The sequence below is a fragment of the Nematolebias whitei genome, chromosome 8 (genome assembly GCF_014905685.2).
Source record: "Nematolebias whitei isolate Nwh7 chromosome 8, NemWhi1, whole genome shotgun sequence".
NCBI classification, from domain to species: Eukaryota; Metazoa; Chordata; class Actinopteri; order Cyprinodontiformes; family Rivulidae; genus Nematolebias; species Nematolebias whitei.
The window spans coordinates 14,332,477-14,345,975 of record NC_056505.1 but is presented as its reverse complement, the minus strand read 5'-3'; the positions used below and the strand labels follow the sequence as shown (position 1 = coordinate 14,345,975).

General features: G+C 37.9%; 1 protein-coding gene across 1 annotated transcript in view; it reads right to left on the bottom strand.

Annotated features, from left to right (window-relative positions):
* Positions 1 to 13,499, bottom strand: part of fbxl17 (F-box and leucine-rich repeat protein 17) — a 258,417-nt gene that overhangs the window by 149,540 nt on the left and 95,378 nt on the right. Inside the window, exon 9 of the mRNA XM_037680052.1 lies at positions 616 to 740. Coding sequence (XP_037535980.1) covers positions 616 to 740 — 125 coding nt within the window. The remainder of the gene's footprint in view (positions 1 to 615; positions 741 to 13,499) is intronic.

The window sequence follows — 13,499 nt, the reverse complement described above, 5'->3', positions numbered from 1 at the left end:
TATAAAGACAGTTTTTAGTTGATTTTGTAAAAGCATTAAAAAAATGTGCTCACTGATAATTTTCCTAAATGTTAAAAAGCCCATTAATTTTGACTGTATGAACTGTCTGTCTGAAAATTGGGCCGTTTTTAAGTCTTTTCATTTCTAACGCTGAAAAACTGAAATTTACTGACCACGAATCAAGCAGTTCACTTGTTAACCTCCTTGAAACATGTTGGTGACAGATTTCAAACATCAGTGAAAAATGCTTGTTCCAATACTACATACATTTATTTGTTCTGCCATTTAAATATAAACCTCACACAAATTGAAAATGATTACATTCCATCTTTAATTAAATTTATAAAGCTCACAGGTTTCTTGGAAAAAGGTTTCTATAAAACAGTTTGCACACATCAGTGCTTGTGTTGTTGAATGAGGCCATACATTTCTATTAGAATTTAAATGAATTATTATTAAACCTGCTCCAACCTGCCTTTGTTGCAGACTTGGCTGTTTTGTCGTCTTCTACATTCAGCAGAAGTCTCTGCTAAGTCAGTCCCGACCAAAGTTGTGTGTCAGAAGGTGTACCCAAGCATGCTGCACCAGTTCGCTTTACAAATGAACTTCACTTACCTGTCGTTGATGCTCCAGTTGAGACAGAGGTTGAGGGAGCTGAGTTTACGGCATTTTCTCACCACCTCCATCACAGTCTCGTTGTTCAGCTCAGAAATGTGCCGCAGATCGAGGACAGTCAGGTTCTGCAGCTAAAAGAGGCGATACATACAGAATTATTTATTTTTTAATTAACTAAAAAGTCACACAAATGTAAAATACATAAGTCCCTCGCTACTTCACAGTTCGACTTTCGCGGATTCGCTCTTTCATGGTTTTTCAAAGTAAGGTTGGACATGACGTACGGATGGCTGATTCATGGATGAGCCGCACGATCGGCATTGAACTTTTATTTAAAATACATTATTTAAAATTACTTAGCACCTGCTGCATCTGTGTGCAGCCCACAGGTGCAGGGAGAAGCTCCTGCCTGCAGCGTGTCATGATCTCCGTTCTGCAGCGGAGAAGTGGGCGTGGCCAAGAGCGCTGGCAGGTGGCAGAGAGAGATCATGACATGCTGTGCTCTTTTACAGCGTATAGAAACATTGTTTAGAAAATTGCAAGAGTGTGGGTAGGGTTTTAAAAGCCTTATATATATATATACTACTATACCTACTTTGCGGTTTTTCACTTATCGCGGAGAGCTAAGAACGGAAACCCCTGCAATAAACGTGGGAGTACTGTAAACCAAAAATAAAGCTGTCCTCCATGCATTCTTCATGTTCTCAAAGAAATGCATTAAAATGCAACAGATGAGAGAAAAAAAAAGTGTAAAAGTGTGCTGATTTACATGGGGGGGTGGAGGTTAATGTATCCCCGAAGAATGCATTAGTTGTATTTCTGTTTGTTTCACCACATGCTGCACTAAAAATATCAGCAGACATGGCACAAAACCAAACAGATCGAATAAATGCTCCAAAATTGTTTGCAGTTTATCGTTACTGTTCTGCATTCACCTCCCTGCTTTGAGGGGTTATGAACCAATAACAGCACTCACTGTTACTTCTTCCTTTCATCTCTTTGACTTCCAATAATCCTACTTTCCCCATCTGAATATCTCAGAAGAGATGGTTTAGATTAATCCTCAAGTCAAAACCTGACAGAAACCCACACCGTTCAGCAAACGTCCCCGTTCACTGAAGGCTTTTCAGAAGAGGTGAGCGCTCTGATACTTACTCATAACTATACAAGGAAAAGGCACAAACACACATAAACACGCTCACACATGGGAAGCAAGATAAGAGAGGTGTGATATTCAAGCCAGCCGCCAGGGAGGCATAAAGGTAAATGTCATGTCCGAGGCTAAAGAGAAAACAAGCTCAGAGTCGGTGTTAAGATCACCGAGCCCTGTTGTTGGCTCCATAGGCGTGACATATACCAAGCAGCGTGAAGACACATGGGGGGAAAGGACGAGGGCCGCAACTCACCGTGTGAAGTAAGCACACATGTAAACACTCTTTCCCAGCCCCCACTGAGGCCCAAAACACACAAGCAGCAAACAAACATGAGAAGTGTGTACGGTGCTGCAAGGCACCGAAGGTAATAATAAAAAAAGCTTTCCAAACTGTCTCTGTTCTCACGAAGCCTGTGGCTTGTTTGTTACTCCTCCGAGAAAGTTGACTTCAAGCGTCCTGTTAGAAAAGTCTCTTTAGGCATAAAATCAACCTTTTTTTTTTTTTTTTTGCAACATGATGCTTAACTGCACTTTGAAGATACACGACGTGATACAAATTAAAAACACACAAAATGTTTTGTGTGGGATGTTAAGAGAAGCGGGAGATTAGAAAACGTAATCAGTTAATTTTAGACGTTTTTAGTATTTTTTTTTTTTCGTACGAAATACAAAAGTAAAACGTTGAAAAAGGCACCCGAACTAAAAAGTATTAGAACTAAAGCGAAGGGCAACGCAAAGTTCGGACCTGCGTTAGAAGCTTGGATTGAGCCGCTGACGGTACTGTTCCTGTACAACCTGGCTGAAGAGGCGAAGGCGTTTGAGGAGAAATCTGCAACGATAAGAGGTCATGTGGTCTGCAAGAAAATGTTTTAAAAAGTCACGAGGAGGAAGACGACAAAGAGCACCATTCCAGTTGCACTACTCCTCTTTTTCTGGTGCCCTTTTGACATTTGCATTTGAATTAGTTTTTGTTCTCTTTCCTGCACGCCAACAGTCTGTACCCGTCTTTTTTTATACATAAAATCTTAAAAAATAAACAAATTAAAAAACGCTTTGTGTGTAAAAAGACGGTTTGAAAGAGAAGTGAGACGATAAACCATACGCACATGAAAAGAAGAAATCTTTTTAAATGTATCAACGCAGAGATTCACAGAAACAAGTGTATGCACAAAAACACACAAATACAGATAATCTGTCATGTGCCCCCTGTGGTCGGATCGAAGGGCTAAATTATTCATTCAGAAGGAGGCTGACCAAAGAGTGCGTGTGGATGTGTGTGTACACTATTACTCATTTTGTTGAAGCATAATAAGTTCACACACTCATTAAAGCAGCTCACGTCCAAAAAGCACGTTCCACCTATATTTAGATTACGGTTTGGACTATTTTAGGTTGCCATGGGTTTTAAAAAAAAACTTTTTTTTACAACAACCTCCCCCAAAAGCTGCACACACACTTAGTCCCTGTCACACACACATTTATTTGTCCATTTACTATGTAGGATTAATGTGCTTGGAGTGAAATTTCAAAACCTCCACATCAAACGTAGTATTTGTTCTACAAAATCTTCAAAACTGCTTATCTCTGCTATTAAAAGGAAAATAAATACTACAGCCAATGAGGAGTGTTTCATTGATGTGGGCAACCAATGAGAAATCAGGCCAAGCAACAGAGACTTTGGATTGGCTGAGTGTGTAGCTAGGTTGGAGGAAAAATCCCCTAAAATTTAGCAGATGTCTACATGGAAAGGGGGAGAGGCACAGTCACGTCTCTAACTTTGTGCATCCATCTGTGAAAAACCACTGCAGGAAAATAAATTCTCCAATTCAACAGACGTAAAACGCGTCACGAATAGCCATAATTAGTCACACTTCCAAAATTTGACATGCAAAAGTGGATGTTTTAGTTGTAATACATGCAATTTGATTCAGTATATATATTTTTTTTATTAATGAGTTTTTTTTAGCAAGCCAACAATAAGAAATAACGTAACAGAAAAATGAAGAAATGACCAAGATGGGGGGGGGGGGGGGGGGGGGGTGATGGAGTAAAAAAATAAATAAAGCAAAGTGGAAAAAACAGAAACCGGGAGAAGAAAGCCTGTCAGGGGGGGAAAGTAAGTGAACTGAGAAGATTTCATGGATTATTTATTTTATTTTTTTGTCTTGTTGGCTGAAGTCTGTAACCAGGCAGAGTTTGTCTCATCTCCACCGAGTTGGCAGCTAGAGCAGGGTCATTATTCACGCCGTTCATAAAACCAGTGAAACCTGCAAAATCCAGCTGCTCACAGACAAGTGTGTCATATCCATCCACACGCACACATACATGGACACATAAAACACACACACGGACACAGAGCACACAAAATACACAAAAAATAATGTGAACTTTCATTTTCTAAATATTGTATTCACTGGCAGAAAGTTTCAGTTTCTCAGATGTATTAAAATATTAAATTATATTCAATATAAAATAAAAAGACAATTTTAAGAACTTTTAATAGGACTTTTTGTTAATGTTCACAAATGTTACTTTATGCTCCCACATTTATTTTTATTTTTATATGACTATATTTTGCTTTAAACGTATTACTGTATTAAAAAGAACAACAAACGAAGAGGCACTAAAAGTTTATCCCAAAACTGTCATGACATTAATAATTTTGAAATAAATACAGATTGTGAGACTCTGACATTATTTTACAAAATTTATAAATTTATGTTCAATACTTGTTCAGTATTTCTTTGGGGGTTTTGAATTTTTAACTTTTTTTTTTTTTTTTACATGAATAAGAGGTATTTCATAGTTTAATTTCAGCTTTTATTTTTGTGTTCTTATAAAAAATTTACAAATTTTTTTTTTTACAATGTATCTTGATATGAAAAAGAGATATATATATATATATATATATATATATATATATATATATATATATATATATATATATATATGAAAATAATAGAATAATACAAGTGGAATTAAACTTAATTTAAAAAAAACTATTACAGTTACATTTATTTCCACTATTTTAATGTTCAGTTCTGCCTTGAAATAAAAAGGACAAAAAAACACCACCGTACAAAACAGCTTTTTATAATCCTGGAAGTGAATCTTAATATACAAACCAACTCCTTTATCCTTTCATCTCATCTATTTAATGTGAGGGACAAACACATTAAAGATAAGAAAAAGCAAACACTTCACATCTGACACGGGTTGAACAAAAACGGTTTTCATCAGAGATAAACGTGCAGCGGCACAAATGTTCATGAAAGCGTTTTTTTATTCAGTCCACACATCGAGACGAGCCCTCTGAGCTGTTCAGATGTCCGATGCTTTAATTAAAAGTGTCTCTCAAACAGGACAAACAAAAGCCCGAGTCAGAGGTCAAATCAAGACCGCTACTCAAAATGAGGAAAAAAACACAGTTTGTAATAAAGATGTGATCCTTCAGTCAGTCTCCAGATTTACGTGGAAAGGTTTATTTATCACATGAGTGTTTAAGTACACAGAGACTGTTCCTGTGTGAGCCTTGCCATAACTACCTCAGATATTTCTATATACATTTACTCAAAGCCAAGCAGGAAGCTGGCGCCTTCTAGACCTCGTGCAGAGGATGTGATGTCATGGTTTTGAGCAGTGGTGCAAAACAGCATTTCATAGCTGTAGCTGTCCATCAACATCAACGTCTCCACCTCACAAGGAGCTATGCAGGAACATAAAAATCACGAACAGAGCAAGCACTGTTTTAATCCTAAACAACCTTCGTGTTGGATTTGGAAAATGTGAGGTGCGGTTTTATGGCAGAGGTAAATATGATGCCCACTTCAAGGTCAACATTAAGCATTTGAGTTTGGTCTGTGAACAAAAAACGCTTCTACTATGGGATAGATCGAAGCAGCACATGCTTCCAATTTCAATTCCTAAAAAGAAGATTTTAAGTAAAACTATCCTGCCTTAAGGTAGAGATCAGGAAAGACCAGCAGAGACCGAGCTAAAAAGGTTTAAAGCAGTCAAAGAAAAGTTCAGCCAGTTGCTTCGAGGGGTATTCAAGGTCTTCAGCAAGAAGCCAAAGTCACCAAGTGTCTTTGAGGTGTATTCTCGGTTGTCCGTACGTGTTGGAGGACGGTGTCAGATGGGATGAGAGCAGGGGCAACGAGCAGGGACAAATGGCAGAGGTGATACCAAGAGAGTACAAGTGTGCACTCATGCATACCCCCAATCCTACCCCCTAAAAAACGTGAAGATGCCAGACAGGAGAAAGGTGTTTCAGAACAATCATTCCTGGGCAAGCCTTAATCCTATACGCTACTTCCAGCAAGATACACAAAATGAATAAAAAACCAGAGCAGGGAACCTTATATAAATATTTAAAATAAGACCGGTGCTTGAAAAATAAAAAAGACTAGAGATCTGATGTTGCAAATAAATTGTAAAGATCAGTCATGGAACGGTGAGCTGATCCTTGTGTTTTTGTGCGTTGTGCTTGAATGGTTAACTCCTCTCCATCTCGTCTGGGCTCATCTACAGTCTACTTCTTACTTTTTCCATTTTCATCTCCCCCTTTTTTCCCCCTTTATGTTCTCTTTCAGGCACTAATCCAGCATGTGCCGGTCTTGATAACAAACTCAGCGGTGAGAAAAGGCTCAAGGAGATGAAGGGAGTTGGTTCTTTACGGTGCACTGAGCCAAATGTCCATACAGTAATGTAGAAACTACCGTGACAGCACTGGATGACAGTCACAGCACAGTAACAATAGTTGGGGCCAGTAATGAGACATGATATCCCTCCCTCCAGAGGTCAAAAAAACCTTTTCTGCCACCGTCTGTCTCTGGGTTAAAAGTCTCAAAGCCAAATGAATTATTCCTCAATTACTCTTGCATGAGACCCACATCATCCTTAGGCTCTGTTCCGCTCATTATATTCATAAATCCCCCAGTCTTCTCCATACAGCATTATTATTACAATTTGGGCTCATTCAGCGACCCCCACAACCCCATTACCGTTCTTCCTCCAAACCCCATCCTCTGCCCTTTATCTTTTCTACCACCTCAGAGACACAACACACATGTATACAGTCATACGTCAGTACATAGGATAAGACATACACACACATTCTTCTTGGTTTGTGTTGGGGGGTTATCAGTTTGACACAGGGCACTGTGATTATGTATTTTTTTCTGCTCCAGTCAGGGGGTGGAGATAAGGGACCAACAGACTGCAGCAAAGCCAGACAGCACTCTCCCTACGTGGGGTGGAAGCAGTGAAGTGAAGGGTGTGAAGGTGACAGTGGTTAAAAAAACTGCATCTTAACCTTTAGTTTTATTTTACTGACATTTAGTTTGTGACAACAAAACACAGAAAATAACTAAAGTGATCCACTCCCCTTCTTTATTCTTATCAAAGGTTCAGATCCTGATTTGATGTTCTAAGTGCACGTTGTGCTACACTAAGGATAGATAGTAGGGGTGCACCGATTGCAGTTTTCTGGCCTATCACGATCTCTAAAAAGTCTGACCTGCCAATTTCGATTTTGGCCAATACCGATTTTTGTTTTATATAAGCGACACTGTCAGGTGTCATAAGGTCACAATGCACCTTCAATTTTCCAATCTTATTTTACTGAAAAACATACCCTTGAACAATATCCTAGAAACAATACAAACTTGTTTTAACTGGCCATGAGGTGGTGCTCTGAAATATAAATGAAGTTTAGACAATTGTTAAAACTACAAAAAAATCTGTAAAATCGGTTTTTTGTGTAAGTATCAGCCGATTTCCAGTTTTCAAAAATTAAGGAAATCGGGGCCGATAAATTGGCCGACTGATTTATCGGTGCACCCCTAACAGATAGTGCATGTGATGTTAGTTATGAAATTAAACATCTTCCCTGTCACGAACCAGACTGTTTTATTTGCTCATAAACACACAAAGACAGAATGAGGTATTGCTCATGGTCCAGTTCTGTCAGATTCAGAGTATTTATCAAAGGTCCCAACTTTTTTTCTGCCCTAGAAGAACAACAAAACCACTGGAGCAGAACGGCTGAATTAATCTACAAGACCCCAAATTAGGACCAGAAACATCCAAGTTCTGCACATCATAGGGAGAACACGTAGCTATTACAGTCACCAAATATACCTCTTTTCATCTCTGACACATATTTCAACAGTCTCTCCATTTGTTATGTCTTTGGCCTTTCTCCCAAGGGTGGGAATTTTCACACACACAGAAAAGCCCTTCTGAGGCCCGAAATGTCTAAGGGCAGTGATGGGCTGATACTTGAGGAGGGGCAATGTGGGTAGGCATGACAAGTGAACAGGAAGCCGTCACTGGGACATCTAAAGCTGAAGAAATGAAGGCTCTCTGGCACCAAGAGCTGCTCTCAAACACTGGCCCTCTGATAGAGCCGACCTTGGACTTAATCACAACCAGAAGAAAAGAGCAGCTTGACAAGAAGATGGAAAGACAAAGAGAGAGTGTACGTGTGTGTGAGAGCAAGAAAGACACAACACATAAAAACCACATGAATAAAAGAGATGAAAACAGAAAGCAGACGAAGAAATATGCAGGGCAAAAAAAAATAAAAAAAGAGAAACAGGTTGCAACACTTAAAATAGTTACATGATGACTCCGCTGGTGTTCTTCAACGTTTCAAAGCTAAGTAACAAAGAATGTTAGAGAAGCAGATGGGCGTTATACCGAAACAACTGTATTGTCTAAAACATAAGCAAAATGGTTATTTTAAAGGAACACACACAAAAGTTAGAAATACACACTTACAACATATCTAATCTTTTCTTAGAACGTTTGTTTTTAAAATGTGAATCCTCAAGAAGCCTGGGAGCTTGAAGTTTCTACACAACATCTAAGCTGATCCTAGAACTGCCTTCTTTAGGACAGAGCTCCTGAGATCTATGGGAGCCATTCTCCCAATTTGGAGGCCACGGCCCTATTGCCACCACTATGACCTGGACTTTCTTTCAGCCCTTTGTACTTCTTGAGCTTTTCATGTTCCTTTGCCTTAATATTACTGTCACTTAGCATCTTTACCATTTACTTACTCTTTGTAGTTTATTGAAAATCACAATGTCTGGTTGGTTAGCCATTACTCGTTTTTCAGTATAGATCTACAAGTTGCACAAGATCTATCCTCTTGTACAGCAGTAATCATCAACTGGCAGCCCTCGGGTCATATCAGGCTCGCAAGCTTATTGCTGAATGATTTTTGCTGAATGATTTTTGCTGAAATAAGTTGAAACAAGGCTAAAAAGTGTCATTGCTGAATTGTTGAGTTGAATTTGAAAAGCTGACTTTTGCTGAAAGCATGAAAATAAAAGCAGAAAACAGAAAAATTACAGAAATGTGTAGGAAAGGTTGAACAGATCAAAAATGAACAAAATAAACTAAAACGAGAGGCTGAATTGTTTACAAAAAAGCTGAAATCAGCCAAAAAGAAACTGAAATGAGCAGGAAAAAGTTGAAATGTCTAAAAAAAGTAGCAGAAATTAGCAAAAAGAAGCAAAAAGTCCCAATAATTAGAAAGAAGCACAAAAGGTGAAAAATGTTGCAAAAGAAAATGTAGAAAAAAGGAAAAAAGTAGCAGGAAAAATACATAAAAAAGTAGCTGAAAAACCAAAAAGAAGCTGACAGGAACATAAAATTATGAAATGAGCGAAAAATATACAGAAAAAAAAGCTGTAATTAGCAGAAAGAAGCTGAAAGGAGAAAAAAAATAGAAAAAAGCTTAAAAGAGCAGAAAGAAGATGAAAAACTCTGACCCCGAACAGAAGCTGAAATGAGCAGTAAAAGGTTTTAAACAAGAAAAAGGGTTTGAAGACTGAAGAGAGCTGTATTCAAAAAAAAAAAGCCAAATATTTCAAAACATAAACGCTGTGCTTGCACTTACTCCAATAGTCATAGCAGGAATCTCCTGCATGAGCTGGATGTTTTGATACCTTTGAACTTGAGAATAGTGTTGCTGTTGTTCAGTGTATTGTTTTGCACTATTAGTGACTAGCGAATAGCTTAGACCTTTTCAAGTACCATTGGGCGTTCGTTTAGCGTATATCTTAGTAGACCTGTCGTGATAACAAATTTTGCTGGGCGATTAATTGTCTCATAAATTATTGCAATAAACAATAATATTGTTTGAAATTTGACAATAATTAGTAATTAAATTAAGTTACATTATAATTAATTATAATTACAATAATTAGTAATTATTGTCAAATTTAAGAAGAAATGTTTGTTAATTTGTTTTGTATGTAGTACATTTTTTTCAACCACCGGATGGCAAAATAAGACTGAACCAAAGGATGGATAGTAAGGGAGTGAGCAGCGTATCTCTAAGAAAAATGGGATGGAGGTCCCTTGACGTGACATGGGCTGTCTCTCTTCGGTTCTCAAAATGGCAGACGCTCGGTGTGGTTTGAGCTCTTTAGCATAGCATTTTTCACACAAAGCTTTTAATAAAAAAAAAATCTGTAAACAAGTTCTCAGCTTCTTTTTGCAGAGAAAAACTACTTTTTACACGAAGGCACGGGCTTCAACCATGAATTTTGGAGCTTCGACAAGACAGAGATTTTTTTCCCTGAGGTCAGCCTGTTAGCTTAACTTGTAGCTTAGCTTCTCAGCTTAGCTGCCTTAATGATCCAAACTCACAATTTTGGACATTTAAAATGGATTTTAAAGAGAAAAGAGAAAGGGAGGGGTCAGTGAAAAACGCCGGAGTTGAGCCTTTTGTCATCCAGTGTCTTCAGTAGAAAGAGAGACACAAAGAAACAATAAAGCTGATAAATGAAAATGAGGTTGATAATTTTCATTCATCATGCGATTGATTTATTGTTTATTGCAACAGGCCTATATCTTAGTTTATATCTTAGATCCTTATTTACAGTTTCTTTTTACACTTTATATTTTGCTATTGTTGGATATAACTGGGACCCTATCGTTCCATCTCATGTACCACATGCAATGAGAATGACAATAAAGGGCCTTGAACCTTGAATCATCGAACATATGAATTGATGTTTGGGGTCACAGCACCGAGTGTCCAATGACCACTGACACCATGTCTCTCCACAGACTCTGCATTTCCACTTTCAGAACTTTGTTTCTCCAGGGTCTTATGCTCCTTCTTCCTGACGCTACAGTCACTTGGGATTGCTACATCTATCACAATTGCCTTCTCCTCTTGCTTGTCAACCACCACAACATCCAGTTGGTCAGCCATCACCTGTTTGTCAGTCTGGATCTGGAGGTCCCACAGTATCTTAGCCCTTCCACTTCCCTTGCACAGCCTGCCCCTGGGATCCTGTCTGGTGTGGTAGAGCCTTGTGTCTACTGCTCCTTTACTGAAAGCCAACCACCAAAGCACTGAAGGTTCTGGGACGCCCACATAACCTTCCTCTCAAGATGTACTGGATCTATTATGCAGCTTTGGGATGTGACATATCTCATCAATAAAACTATTTATGTCAAGATTTTAGGGGCAACAGAGAGCTTCCATCTAAAAACCACCTATAAATAAAAATGCACAGTAAATCCCTGTTTCATAAGACCACAGAAAACACACTTCCTTCTAAAATATTCTATTTTTGTTCTGACTTATGAAGGTTCGTGATGTATTTATTTAAAACCAGTGAAGAAATTGTTGCACGGCTTGTTCTCAGTTAGCTGGCTTCGCATTACTGAGCCAGCAGAATACATTATTTTGCCTTTTATTCATTAAGAAGATGATTTATCAGATTGCTTAGCTACAAATATTGAGCTGAGTTGTGCACCACAGAGGGAAAGCTGAACTCCTATAGGACTGACTCACTGTAAATCCATCAGTTGAACAAAAATGACAGCGCTACAGCATCAAACGTATTGCAACTGGTGGCCCATTTCTACCATCAGCTCCCTTCATTTACAAAATACAATCCTAATAGACCGCCTCACATCCTAACTGGTGGAAGTCAATTTAAAAAAAAGAGAGAAATGAAAGCGCTATATAAGAGAAGTAAATAAAAGTAGTGGATATTTTTATCTTTTATCTGCTCATATGCAAGTAGATAGTGTGCGGGTTTAAAAGATAATCATAGGCAGGGCTCGGTTAGTAGAAGAAAAAAAAAAAGCGGGAGCGAGTGAGCAATAATCGAACGAGAGCGGCGCCGCTGTCCTGGAACTGCAGGCGGGTCCGTGGAGTCATCAGAAATGCAACGATTTCAAAAGCAAGAATATGATTTGAAATTGACACTCGATGAGACCAAGTGGGAATCAATGAGAGGAGGAATCAACACTTAAACAAGATAATTGCTGTCAGAGATTATAAAGAGGAGGACTAAGGAGGAGGAGGAGAGACAGAAAGGTAAACAGACAGACAATCCAATACGAACTACATGAGAAGGTGATAAGAATCCAAGAAATAAATCATTTACAGAACGTATACAACTTTTCATTCACACTTAGAACAACTTGAGTTGATAAACATGCAGAAAAATGTAAAGTAGTTAATTGTCTAATTTAAGCTTAGAGCTATAAATCTTTGTAATTAAAGTTGGAAAGAAATGCATTTAAAAGCAAAACCATAATCCAAAATTTAAGCAAGTAAGAAAATAGTCAATACATTTTTGGATTACATGTAAACTTCTCAATTAGTTGTAAATAATTTACCAATTTCAGGAAAAAAGCAACATAGAACTTTAAACTTTAAAAAGATTTAGTCAAAAGTTGTATAGGTGTTATAAGTGGTATAATAATTCAAACTAAAGTCAAGAACATTGTTATATAAAAAGAGAAATACCTACACAAAGCATCTGTGCCTTTTTCACTTGGTCCATTTTATTTTTCAGCCAGTTACAAATAAAGTTGAAGCTGAAGATTTAGCTTTAGATTTTAGAAAACAGCAGTTTTAATCACTCCAAACAATCTCTTATCTACAAGTCCCAGAAACTCAAACTCTTTCAGCAAATTAAACTGTCAGCTGCTGTCTTTTTAAGCCAACACCATCAGGTTTTTAAGCCTGAATGTTGAAACAGGAGAAATTATGTCCATACTTATAATCCTGTTGCTAAGGGAAGTTGTATTACAAAAGCAAACATTAAGAGCTACTCGGGCAGTACAAATGGATTGTATTTCTCTTTTTAAAGGTAAAAGTGTGAACCTATTGTGCTCTTCGTACTCTAGGATGACCTCTGATTGGTCAACTGATTGATTACAAAGTGTCACAGAACAAGACAGCTGTTAAGCTCCTAACACAAATATATGAAAGCTAACATGCATCAGTTTATACAGAATATTTTGGTAAATACCTTGAAATTCCCTCTTTAATATATATTTGTATTATTTTATACACATGCTGAAGTGTTCCTGGGCAAGACACTGAACCCCTCACTGCCCCATCGGTGCATGAATGTGATAAAAGCACTGATTAATCTTTGTATAGATATAGTAGAGTGCTGTATGAATGAGTAACTGAGGGCACATATTGTAGTGTAACGTGCTTTGAGTATCTTGTAAGATATGTAAGTACAGTCCATTCCATTCCCTACTTTAGTATTTCTCTAATGGTTTTGTTTGTTTGAAACAATTAGCTTTCTTTAATAATAGTTTCAGAAGACTGGGTCTTCAAATTAGCCTTTAGCTAGATATGTAAATTATGTACAATCCTTGATGCGGTGGAAGTGGTCTCCAGCTATAAGTACTTGGGTGTACACATGAATGACAACCTCAGCTGGAGCAACAA